This window comes from Giraffa tippelskirchi, chromosome 9 (assembly GCF_054371585.1).
Source record: "Giraffa tippelskirchi isolate mGirTip1 chromosome 9, T2T-mGirTip1v1.2.pri, whole genome shotgun sequence".
Taxonomy (NCBI): domain Eukaryota; kingdom Metazoa; phylum Chordata; class Mammalia; order Artiodactyla; family Giraffidae; genus Giraffa; species Giraffa tippelskirchi.
In genome coordinates this window covers 149898875-149911753 of record NC_137283.1, presented here as the reverse complement: position 1 = coordinate 149911753, position 12879 = coordinate 149898875, and the positions used below count along the sequence as shown (strand labels likewise).

Sequence of the window (12879 nt, the reverse complement as noted above, 5' to 3'; positions counted from 1 at the left end):
TGTTACGGGTTTACTGGTAATTTTCTCAGGTTTGTGTCAGATTTGTCTGAAAGTATCTTTATTTTGCCTTCATTTTAATAGATATGTATGTATGTAAGTAAATGCATAGGTAGAAATACATATATGTTTGTGTGGGTGCTGTGTGTGAAAAATTGGATGCTTTCTCCCTAAAGATTAAGAACAAGGCAAGGATGTCTGGTCTGAGTCTTATTCAGCATAGTTCTGGATGTCTTAGCCAGTATAATACAGCAATGAAAGAAAAAGCATAAAGATTAGAAAAAAGTTAAGCTTGCTTTATTCACTGGTGGCATAATCTTCTATATTAAAAATCTCAGGCAATCTGTGAAACCCTCCATAGAACTAATAAGTGAGTTTAGCACAGTTGTAGGGTATGAGAGTAATATGCAAAAATCAATTGAATAGGTGAGCCAATTCTAAAATTCATTTGGGTGGGCAAAGAAACTGATAACAAAAACAAGTTTTTAAAAGGACAGAGTTTGAGGAATCAACTACTTGATTTTAAGACTTATGAGGAAGTTACACTAATCCAGGTAGTATGATATTGGCAAGAGGAAAGAATCAGTGAACTTAAAGAAAAATAGATAGAAATTATGCAGTCTCAACAGCGGAGAGAAAAAAAGTTTGAAAGTACAGTAACTTCAGGGACTTCCCTGGCAGTCCAGTGGTTAAGACTCTGCACTGTCAATGCAGGAGGCATGGGTTTGATCCCTGATCAGGGACCTACGATCCCACAAGCTGTGTGGTGTGGCCAAAAATCAAACCAAAAAAATAAAGGTAAGGAATGTGAAATGCCATGCAATTTATTTAAAAACACACAAACACAAATAGTCCAGTAAGACTTCTTCATATAAAACTTGGAGGAAATTTGTTTTTCTTACTTTTTTCCTTCTAATTTTTAAAAATCTTCTTTAAAGGTTATCAACTGGCAAACATCTCTTCACATCCCACCGCAAGCTAAACTGAGTCCTGAAGCCTCTGATCTTATTATTAAACTCTGCCGAGGACCAGAAGATCGCTTAGGCAAGAATGGTGCTGATGAAATTAAAGCTCATCCATTTTTTAAAACAATTGATTTTTCCAGTGACCTGAGACAGCAATCTGCTTCATACATTCCTAAAATCACACACCCAACAGATACATCAAATTTTGATCCTGTTGATCCTGACAAGTTACGGAGTGATGATAATGAGGAAGAAAATGTAAATGACACTCTCAACGGATGGTATAAAAATGGAAAGCATCCTGAACATGCTTTCTATGAATTTACCTTTCGGAGGTTTTTTGATGACAATGGCTACCCTTATAATTATCCAAAACCTATTGAATATGAATATATTAATTCACAAGGCTCAGAGCAGCAGTCAGATGAAGATGATCAGCACACAGGCTCAGAGATGAAAAATCGTGATCTAGTGTATGTTTGACACACTAGGAAATAATTGTAATGAGGATTTGCAAAAAGGCCTGAAACGCAGGGTTTTTTGAAGCTCTGAGAGTAAAATTATGCAAATGTGACAGAGCTACGTATGTGTGCTCTGTGTACAATATTTTATGTTCCTAAATTATGGGAAATCCTTTTAAATATTAATTTATTCCAGCCTTTTTAATCAGTAATTTAGAAAAAATTTGTTATAAAGAAAGTAAATTATGAGCTGAATATTATAGTCAGTTCTTGGTACTTAAAGTACTTAAAATAAAAAATAGTGCTTTGTTTAAAAGGAGAAGCCTGTTATCTATGTGTACATAATGCTAAATAATTTTTAAAAACAAGAATTTTTGAAATTTTTTTGAAAGACAGTTTTAGTTTTATCTTGCTTTAACCAAATATGAAATATACCCCACATTTACAGAATTGTTTTTTTTTTTCTTTCCCATAACTTTATTCTTGGAAAAAATAAGCTATAGAAATGAAGGCATCGTGGTGGTGAGCGTTCCTAGGCTAATGATAATCTGTATAATTCACATTTGATAAGTAAGAAATACAAAGTTGAATACAAATACAAAATATGAAATACAAAAATGAAATACAGTATGCTCATCCAAATGAAAACTAGTGCAGCTTATCTTTTTTCCCCCTTCTGTAGAATATTTAATTTTTTAACATATCTCAAAAATTAATGGCTTTGAAAGAAGCAAATCACTACATTTTTCTTTCCATACTGGTATTTTTAATGCTGCTTTCAGTTTTTAAAGGGAATAAAGCTGCCATAAATTAAAAGTTTCAGTACTAAAAGCTAAGTACTTTCATATTTTGACTCTGAAATTAAAAAAAAAAAAAATTTCCACATGTTAAGTGGAGAGATTATTTTCAACTTCATATAAAACTTTGATTAGAACTTACTTGGAGGTACTTTTTCTATATAGTGATAGTTTGGATTATGTCATCAATAATGTTATAGATTTCCTCTTTCAAAACAGTGCTGCATACATGGACTGTTACTGGCAAAGGAAAGTCTGGCTATTTGGCAGCATTTTACCTATAGTCAGATTAATTGGTGAAAAAAATTATTATTATGTAACTTCTAATTAAGGTGGCCATTAGTAATTAGGAAAAAATACATAGTGGTCTTAGTAGAAAATTCAAAACCTCGTAACTTATTTAAAGTTAAATAATATGTTTTTCAGCATTACTATTATATATAATATTTAGATTTTAAGGACAACTTGTTGTTTCATACCAAAATACATTTAGCTTATCTTTTAGGAAGGGGAAAAGGGCTCTATTCTAACATTATAGTAAAATTTGTATTTTATTTGCTTTTCTTAAGCTCCACTGGTAGGGAATTATTTTATCAAAACTTAGTATCTGTGGATAAGAGGCATAATTTTAGTGATTTTTCAAACTTATTCATATAAAAGCTAATGGAATCATATATGTAAGTAAAATTAAAGGCAAAAAAAAAAGGCACAGCTGTTCCAGTTGAATTGGGGAGGGCAAAGATTAATTAGCTCACACTTAAAACGTTTTCATAGGTGGCCTTCTCAGAGCACTGCATAACCCACTATGTAATGGTGGGTCTTTGGCAGTTATTGGTCTTTTTGAGAATCTGATGAAAATTGTGGGCTCTCTTCCCAGAAAAATGCACATCAACAAATATGCCTAAGATGTCACATGCAGTTGGATATGTTGAAACCTGTCACAAACTCTTGGTTATGGACCTCTGTCCTATAAGAACACTGATACATTAAATTAAGGACTTTGCTTTAAATTTACTGATTAGTGCTCAGATTAGCACATCTTGTAAAAATACTTATAATTTATGATGAGAAAGGTCTGTACCACGTGATAAGATATCCTTATGAATGCCTCTCTTTCTGGTACAGTGCTCCACTTTAAACACACCCTTTTACATGTTTGACTTGTTACCGGCTTGAGATAGAAATATTTTGAAGGACCTCTACTCAGAATTGTGAGAAAATGCACTAAGACGGCAGTCTTCACTTCATGGAGCATTTGATTAGTCCTGTAAAATTCTATGCAAAACAAATTAGTTCAAGAACTTTTGTTGTTACCCTCCTTGCTCTTCAGGCTTTCTCAGATTTATTGAAATTTCCATTTAGTTTTATTTCTGGATTATGGTGCAATACAGTACAGAACCAACTTTGTTACATTGTAGAAAAACTAAGGTGCTGTCTTTCCCCTCTCCCCATAAAATCTGTGTTGCCCTTATTCCTCAAATGTAACAGACACTACAAATATTGTATCCTTTTAAATTTCCTCTGACAGTATAAACTTTTTGTATTTAAATGAAACAGTGTACAAGCCTTTAGTATCTGCATTTTTTAACAGTTTTGATATACTGTCATATTCCCAAACTATTAAACTACATTCAGCTGATTTATTCCCAAACTATATCCAGTCTTCCAGTAGGAATCTGGTGCTTCCTGCCAAAAAGATGAGAACAGTGTCAAAAATCTATATGCTCTAAGTTGAAATAGAGTGAAAACACTGATCAATCATGTTTTCTTTTTAAAATAATTTTGCCACTCATTAAAAAAAAAACTTGCTGTCTTTCTTATGCTTTCCCCTTTTATGCATATCAATGGTATTTATGAAATGTGTTCTGTAATTATGTAATTGTAGATACAGTTATGTATTGTCCATTGATGTCCTAAGGCAGGCCCTGTTGCTATATCTTTTCTACCTTATTTGTAATAGAAACTATAGAATGTATGACTAAGAAGTCACTTTGTAATTGACTTTTTTAAAAAGTTATTACCTTCTGCTGTTGCGAAGTGCAAAACTGTGAGTGGAAATGATTTATTCTGACTTAATAATATGTTGAAATTAGAGAATACAGTGGGAGGATTTTTAGATACTGCTGCTGCTGTTACCTAAGGTACTTTAGACATTTTTCTTTAATAAACAAAAATAAACAAAAATCCCTTTGGTATTTAAAGTAAAACATTTAGCCTGTTTGTTTTAATCTAAAACAAAAAGTAATTTTGGTCAATATAACGGTATATTTGTAAAGCGCCTTAATAGATCCCTTGTGAAGGCACTATATACCACAGTTTACTTTTATATTGTATTATGTATATAAGTATTTTGTATTAAAATTGAATCAGTACAACACTACAGTTTTATAAAGTAATGCTTTGTTAGCAAAAGGAATTACAGCTTTGCAATATAACTGAATTGTTTTGCATACTTATGAATGTAGTAGAAATGAATAATCAGCCTGTGTTTTTAATGAATCTATTTGTATTTTCCCAATCATTTTCTCTAGTGTAACATTTGCTGGGATCATAATAAAAAAAAAAAAAAGCAAAATTCAAATCTTTAAATTATGTGTGGAAAGCTTTTAGGGTAAGTTGATTTTTTTAATTCAAAAATTTAATCTTTTTATTCTCAGAAAATTCTCTCAAAAATCAGATACTTTGGAAAAAAAATATATATATATATATAGCTGATAATTCCTACTTAGATTAAAGCAAACTGAATAGAGTTAGTGTAACCCAGTAGAATGTTTTCATTTTGTCCAATATAAGTACAATAAATAGTTCATGTTAAAGGCTTCCTTTAGGTCAGTACAGATTTTAAAAATTAGTAATTTTCAATATTAAACTCTGCGTCTAGTATCATTTGAGTCCAGTTTATGATTTTTAAAATGTGAAGTTATTGGCTAATCTCTTTTCGTTTATTTATAGTCTTTTACTTTATCACATGAACTGCCTACCAAATATATATGTTGATATTATACCTTAAATTCATTTTACGTGGATGAACAAATATTTAGGGTTCCCCTCCACCTTTTTCAAGTATTACCATCATTCTTAGGTCTCCTTTTACCCTCTTGTCTGCACACACTTTAAATTATATTTGGTCTGTATGAGACTGTTGTGTAGCTGATGCAAACTGCATTATGCTTATGATTCATTTTACTACTAGTTTTTAAAATTTCCTATTAATTATTTGTCCTTTTAGTTACCTAGCATATTTTTGGTGGGTGAGAGTTGATAAGGACTCCATGCAACCCATTTTCCCTTTTAATTCTGTTAATTCTTGTATACAGTGTGTTTGCCTTCATATGTCATCACCATCATCATCCAAGAGCTCTCTGCCAGGCTGGCTGTGGTTTCAGCAGACCTGTGTCACAGTTTAATTTCTCTTTGCCCAAGCTTATTTCCACTGACTCCCACACCATCTTCTTGCTGACCACTGAATAGGAGACATACACTGCTGGTCTTGGAGAGTCTCCGGTTGAGGTGGGAGGCAGCTGCAGCCATAGACACTGGTGGCAGCACTTCTTGGGAGCTCCTTCTACCACATGAACCATGGAGCTGGCCAGTGCCATTGTGGAACCCTCCTTCTAGCTAGTTCATTGGCTTCATCATTTTAATACATTTTGGATCATGTTTGGCATGCTTAAATTGTGACCCTACCTTGTTATGCCAAATGCAAATACACATACAGTGTATCCGCTTATGTGTATGAAGGCTGAAGGGAGGATATCAAATTTATGTTTGAAACACAGGCAGTTATTGTTCTCCCAAGTAGCCAGTCTGCTCCCTTCGGTAAAGTCACCCAGAGATCCTGGAATCTTGGTGGATTCAGAATATGGGTGGGGCTTTGAGTTGCATTCCCTGGAGAAGGGTTAACTTTGTTCTGTTGAGGAAAGGGGGATTCTCGAGGGTACCTAGCTTCCAGAGGGGCTGACACAGACTGCTCTTGTTCTCCAGCTTCCATTCTCAGTTTTCCTTTTACTAATACAACACCCCCTGGCCCCTGTTCATGTTTCAACTGTGCCGCTAGCGCACATGTTTATCATGTTCCCTTGTAATTAGTTGTGCCATGTGACTAGGTTTTGACCAGTGGGATATGAGCAGAAGTGATATATGCAGTTCTGCTTCATACCCTTGAAATTAATATTGCTAGCCTGCTGCTCACTCCTTCCTGTTGCAGAACTCATACCCTAACTAATATAATGTACACTTCGTGTTAGTGTATAATCTGATTCCCAAAATAATTTAAGCAGGTCATTTTATACTTTGACTATTTCCCATGTAATGACTCATGAAATTCAGTTATTTAACTAGTACATTTTCTGATTCATCATCTTCACCCCTCGTTGTTTGGTTAAACTAATTTGGTTGAGACCCCCATCAACTCTCCTGAATTATTGTAAGAACTTTCTAACTGGAGTCTTTAACTTCATTCAGGTCCTTCAAGTTTATTATCCAACTGTCAACCAAATGACATACTTGAAAGATAGTTCTAGATTCTGCTAGTTTGAGCAAGTAAGCTCCTGATGGATTGACTATCACACAACTACAAACTTGGGGGCAAAATAAAAATCTACCTAAAGATACTGAAGTGGAACAAATAGCAGGCAGATTCTGGGTGGAAGGCACGCTATCTAACAACTAAACTAATTTGAGATACTACCCAGCAGAGAATCAAACCAAATTAACTGCCTGGCTCTTCTTCAGTCGCTACGTCGTGTCCGACTCTTTGCGAACCCACGCAGCACTCTAGGCTTCCCTGTCTTCCACTGTCTCACGGAGTTTGCTCAGATTCATGTCCATTGAGCCAGTGATGCTATCTAACCATCTCATCCTCTGCCGCCCTCTTTTGCCTTCAATCTTTCCCAGCATCAAGGTCTTTTCCAATGAGTCGGCTCTTCACATCAGGTGGTTTCCCACTATATAAGCTTTTGTATCATTTGAATTTGAACCATGTGAATGCATTGCCTATCCAAATATAAATACATAAAATGGAAATAAAATCTTGAGGATTTTATCTTGGTGACTCAGTGGTAAAGAATCTGCCTGCCAATGCAGGAGACACGGGTTCAATTCCTGATCCAGGAAGATCCCACATGCCGGGGATCAACTGAACCTGTGCACCACAACTATTAATATTAAAAAAATAAAATCTTTAAGTCCAAGTGGAGGAACTGGGCTTAGACTAAGCAAGATATACTTTCAATGAGACAGGCCAAATGAAAGAGCAAGTGTGAAGTAGAGACATTTGTATGTTGGTCAAAGTATTAGGATTAGGTTATGTGGCATAAGAAACCCAAAACAAAGACTGTTTAGACACACAATATCTGGTTCGATTCCCAGGAAGATCCCCCGGAGTAGGAAATGGCAACCCACTCCAGTATTCTTGCCTTCTAAATTCCATGGATAGAGGGGCCTGGCAGGCTCCAGTCCCAGGCGTCACTGGAACACAACTGAGAGCATACACACACACACAAAATCCAAAACAACAATTGCTTAGACTGACTAGAGTCAGCAGTCGACACCTGGTATAGCAGCTCCACAGGGCCAGTCCATACTTTATCTGTACAATTCTGCTATCTTCACATGGCTTATATCCTGAAGGTCATTTATGGTCAGAGTTGACTGCTTATACTCGATCCAGTTTTTCCCATGTTCTAACCTGAAAAGAGGGGATGGTGTGACTGGAAGGGGGAATTTTCAGGGCCTCTCCCTGTAAGGTAGGTACCTTCCTAAAAGTTCTATATGACACTTCCACTGGCCAGAAGTTAGATCCACTGGCCACACCCAGCTGCATGAGACTCTTGGAAAATGTAGTCCTTATTCCAAGCAGCCCAACTTAATCAAGGAAGACTTTGTTACTTAGGAAAATGAAGATTTGGTGGGTAGATGGTAGTCTCTGCCTCAGTGAGCAAGTTGAGGGAATTTCAATCTGATAGCTCCTATTTTCTGTAACAAACATGGACATCACTTTGCCAACAAAAGTCCATATAGTGAGAGCTGTGGTTTTTCCAGTAGTCATATACAGATGTGAAAGCTAGACCATGAAGGCTGAGAGCTGAAGAATTGATGCTTTCGAATTGTGGTGCTGGAGAAGACTCTTGGGAGTTCCTTGAACTGCTAGGAGACCAAGCCAGTCAATCCTAAGGGAAATCAATCCTGAATATTCATTAGAAGGACTGTTCCTGAAATTTAAGCTCCAATACTTTGGCCACATGATGCAAAGAGCCGACTCACTAGAAAAGATCCTGATGCTGGGAAAGATTGAGGGCAACAGCAGAGGGGGATGACAGAGGATGAGATGGTAGAATAGCATCACTAACTCAATGGATATGAGTTTGAGCAAACTCTGGGAGATAGTGAAGGACAGAGTAGACTGGTGTGCTGCGTGTAGTCCATGGGGTCACAAAGAGTCAGACAGGACTTATCAACTGAACACAGTTTTCTCTGAAGGTGGAGATAAAGTGATTTGCTGAAAGGTCAGAAAGGGGTATGTGGCTGGCTTGAGAACAGTGGTGCAAATCTGAAATAACTAATGTGAAGAGTAAGAGAGAGAACTGAGGTGGGACATGCAGAAAAATACGTGTCAGGTGGGGAGATAGGCAGCTGTGCATCAGTCAAAGCGGTGTCATTTTTTTTCCTATGGCATTCAGCAATCTGGGAGTAGCCAGTCTGTGATGGAAGCTATTATTTAGGAAGAAAGAAGCTATTATTTAGGAAGAATATTCCTTAGGAAGAACGGAAGCTATTATTTAGGAAGAACATTCTTATCACTAGTGAGATAGTGATATCTCACTATTCTCAATGAGATAGCACTGAGGATCTATCTTGTTTGTTCCTGCAAATACTGTGACATAATCCATTAATAAAAATTCAGCAGATTGTGTGTGTGTGTGTGTGTGTGTGTGTGTGTGTGTGTGTGTGTGTGTGTGTGTGTGTGTGTGTGTGTGTGTGTGTGTGTGTGTGTGTGTGTGTGTGTGTGTGTGTCTGCACTGTGTGGCTTGTGGGATCTCAGTTCCCTGACCAGGGACTGAATCCAGAATCCTAACCACTAGGCTACCAAGGAACTCTTTTTTTTTTTTTTTTTTTGAGATTCTTAATCATGGTTACACTTTTCTAGTCTTACACATATTCTGTACCTTACGAGATGGTTCAGATTTTTGAAGGAGGACAGCCAGATGCAATAGACCAGATGAGTGAAACTAGTCCTGAAAGCCCTTTAGATTTCTGTGATAAAATGTAAAATGTGTCTCCAAATTCCTTTTTTTTAAATGACAATGTATTTATCCTGCAAGTATCTAAGTAATGCCTACCATAAGCCAGACATTGCCCTAGCCAAATGGAGGAAATATGTAACTTTATATCATTTACCTACTGGGACAAAGTGAAAGTCGCTCAGTAGTGTCCGACTCTTTGCGACCCCATGGACTTATACAGTTCATGGAATTCTCCAGGCCAGAATACTGGAGTGAGTAGCCTATCCCTTCTCCATTGGATCTTCCCGACCCATTAACTGAACCAGGATCTCCTGTATGGCAGGTGGATTCTTTACCAGCTGAGCTATCAGGGAACCCCCAAAGAGGGCAAAGAGACAGCGAATACATAATGTCGAGAAGTAGTCTGCATGTTGTTCCCTTCTGTGTAATGCTCTCTCCACCTCCAAACCTTTCAACTCACAGTTATCAAATTAATCTTCCTATTCCTTTATAAAATATGCCTTCATTTGAACTTTGAATGGTTCCTTGACACCTACTGAATAAAATTTGAACTCTCTACTGGCACCTACCTTTTTAACCTAATTTTTGTTTACTTCCCTGTATGTATCTTACGATCCTACCAAATCAATGTCACCATACACCAGGAAAAACCTCATCTCCAGTTTCTCTGAGTCCCAGTTTGGATACGATCATTTTAGAGGGGCGGAGGTTGTAGAAACCACACTGTAAAAGAAGAAATGACTAGTGTAGTAGTCAGGAAAGCGGTACACAAATATGTTTCTCAATGTCCCATCACTTTGAAGTCAGCCTTGGCCACATGACTTGCTCTGGCCAGTGAAGTGTGGGCAGAAGTGGCACTTCTCATACCCAGGCAGAAGTTAGACAAATTATCTCATTTTCTCTTTTCAGCTCTTCAGTGTCCCCAGTGCCTGCCTCCACTCTTCATGAACATATAGAGGAAATGAGAAGAAAAAAATTCCTGGTGTTTGAAACCTCTTCAACGCAGAGGTTACTACAGAATACTTGTAGTGACTAAAACAACAAGAGAATACTCTAGTCTCCCTAGATTAGTACAACCAGTAAGAAACAGTGGTGTAAGCCACTATTTGGACAGTTTTTTTTAAATTAACTTCATTTAGGTATAACTTATGTGCAGTAAAATGTATCCATTTTATGTGTACTGTTCAATGAGTTTTAATGAACATATACACCTCCTTAATCACTATACTAATTGAGATATAGAACATTTCCATCACCTGAAAAACATTTCCTCATGCTTTCTGGTAGTCTAATATTTCCCCTCATTTCTCCCAGCCCCCAATCCAGCCTCTTGCTGTTAATGTAGGCTAGTTTTGCCTGTTCTTGAATTTCATATAAATGAAATCATGTAATATGTATTCATTTTGTGCCCTCTGAGAAGTTTTAAAACTAAACTATAAATTGCCTGTATAATTCAACATACCTTTTCACTCTTAGAAAAAATAAAGTTTAATTCAGTCTAACTAAAGTAATTAATCTGTACCTCATTGAATAATTTTTTTCATTTCAAAAAGATACACTGTATTTTCCTATACTAATTATACTTTAACATTACAATAGAGTTTACATGCATCATAGCAAAACTATTACTTTCTACTTTGTTGAGAATTTGACAAGACTTTAAGCTTCATGAAACATCCTATTTTGTTGACCATGTATATACTCAATGCCTACAGTGCCTCCTGGCACATAAGTACTCAATTAATAAACATCTGTGAACTGAATGGATGTATTTCCCTTGAACTGCCTTTATGTAAGTCTGTCTTAAATTCAGTTCAGTTCAGTTCAGTTCAGTCGCTCAGTCGTGTCTGACTCTTTGCGATGCCATGAACCGCAGCACGCAAGGCCTCCCTGTCCATCACCAACTCCCACAGTTTACCCAAACTCATGTCCATCGAGTCGGTGATGCCCTCCAGCCATCTCATCCTCTGTCGTCGCCTTCTCCTCCTGCCCCCAATCCTTCCCAGCATTAGGGTCTTTTCAAATGAGTCAACTCTTCGCATCAGGTGGCCAAAGTATTGGAGTTTCAGCTTCAACATCAGTCCTTCCAATGAACACCCAGGACTGATCTCCTTTAGGATGGACTGGTTGGATCTCCTTGCAGTTCAAGGGACTCTCAAGAGTCTTCTCCAACACCACACTTCAAAAGCATCAATTCTTTGGCGCTCAGCTTTCTTCACAGTCCAACTCTCACATCCATACACGACTACTGGGAAAACCATAGCCTTGACTAGGCGGACCTTTGTTGGCAAAGTAATGTCTCTGCTTTTTAATATGCTATCTAGGTTGGTCATAACTTCCCTTCCAAGGAGTAAGCGTCTTTTAATTTCATGGCTGCAATCACCATCTGCAGTGATTTTGGAGCCCCCCAAAAATAAAGTCTGACACTGTTTCCACTGTGTTAAATTAGGGGATTTAAAATCAGTATGTTAAATATTTTTAAAGCTGCTGCTGCTGCTGCTAAGTCGCTTCAGTCGTGTCCGACTCTGTGCGACCCCATAGACGGCAGCCTACCAGGCTCCACCGTCCCTGGGATTCTCCAGGCAAGATACTGGAGTGGGTTGCCATTTCCTTCCCCAGTGCATGAAAGGGAAAAGTGAAAGTGAAGTCGCTCAGTCGTATCCGACTCTTAGCGACCCCATGGACTGCAGCCTACCAGGCTCCTCTGTCCATGGGATTTTCCAGGCAAGAGTACTGGAGTGGGATGCCATTGCCTAAAATCAGAATTTTAATTACCAAGCCCTTCTAGAGGAAACCGCGTCTTATGTGCGTCTATTTCACGTTAGGTGAAGGAAAAGGCTGGAAATTGAGACTGGAGGAAGCCTGTCCACAAGTACTAACTGTCCATTACGTGTATTTATATACATCATGGAACATCATAACTGCATTTGTAGTTTGGTTGCGTTAAAATGGTGACCAAAAAAATAAAATTCAAGAAAATAAAATTTCACCAGCATTGTGTCCGAATATCTTTGGTTACTCATTCTCTGTTTTACAGTATTCACGTTATATCGCTAGAAGCGCCGCAGCCAAATTCTGAGTGTTTGGTTCTAAAACCGGATTTGTCATAAACGAACTGTATGACCCTTGACATTCACTTGTAAAATAGAAACTCAAATCTCCTAATCTCTGAGGAGCGTGATGAAAATCAAGTGGGAGGAAAAGTGAGCAAAGCACTTCGAAAAACTTCGAGGAACTGGAAGCGGTAGTACTTAGTTGGCTCATTACCACCCCTCGGCGTGACTGTCAGCAGGGGAGGCGGCTGCCCAGGACTGCGCAGGCGCGCCCGTCGACCCCGCCCACACAGCCGTCCCCGCCCACCTCCGTCGGCCCCGTCCAGCCGGCGCCCGGCGCGCGCACGCCGCCTGGCGTCCTC

At 37.9% G+C, this 12879-nt stretch overlaps 1 protein-coding gene across 4 annotated transcripts in view; it reads left to right on the top strand.

Annotated features, from left to right (window-relative positions):
- The window catches only part of LATS1 (large tumor suppressor kinase 1), a 49434-nt gene extending 38463 nt beyond the window's left edge, over positions 1 to 10971 (top strand). For 2 of the 4 annotated variants that reach the window (XM_081529935.1, XM_081529934.1), the window contains exon 8: positions 936 to 2026. In XM_081529935.1, coding sequence (XP_081386061.1) covers positions 936 to 1445 — 510 coding nt within the window. In that variant the 3' untranslated portion in view covers positions 1446 to 2026. Of the gene's footprint in view, positions 1 to 935; positions 2027 to 4751; positions 4832 to 10373 lie in introns of those variants that run through there. The other 2 variants (XR_014065367.1, XR_014065366.1) reach the window with 2 other exon arrangements.
- The last annotated feature ends 1908 nt before the right edge of the window (positions 10972 to 12879 follow it).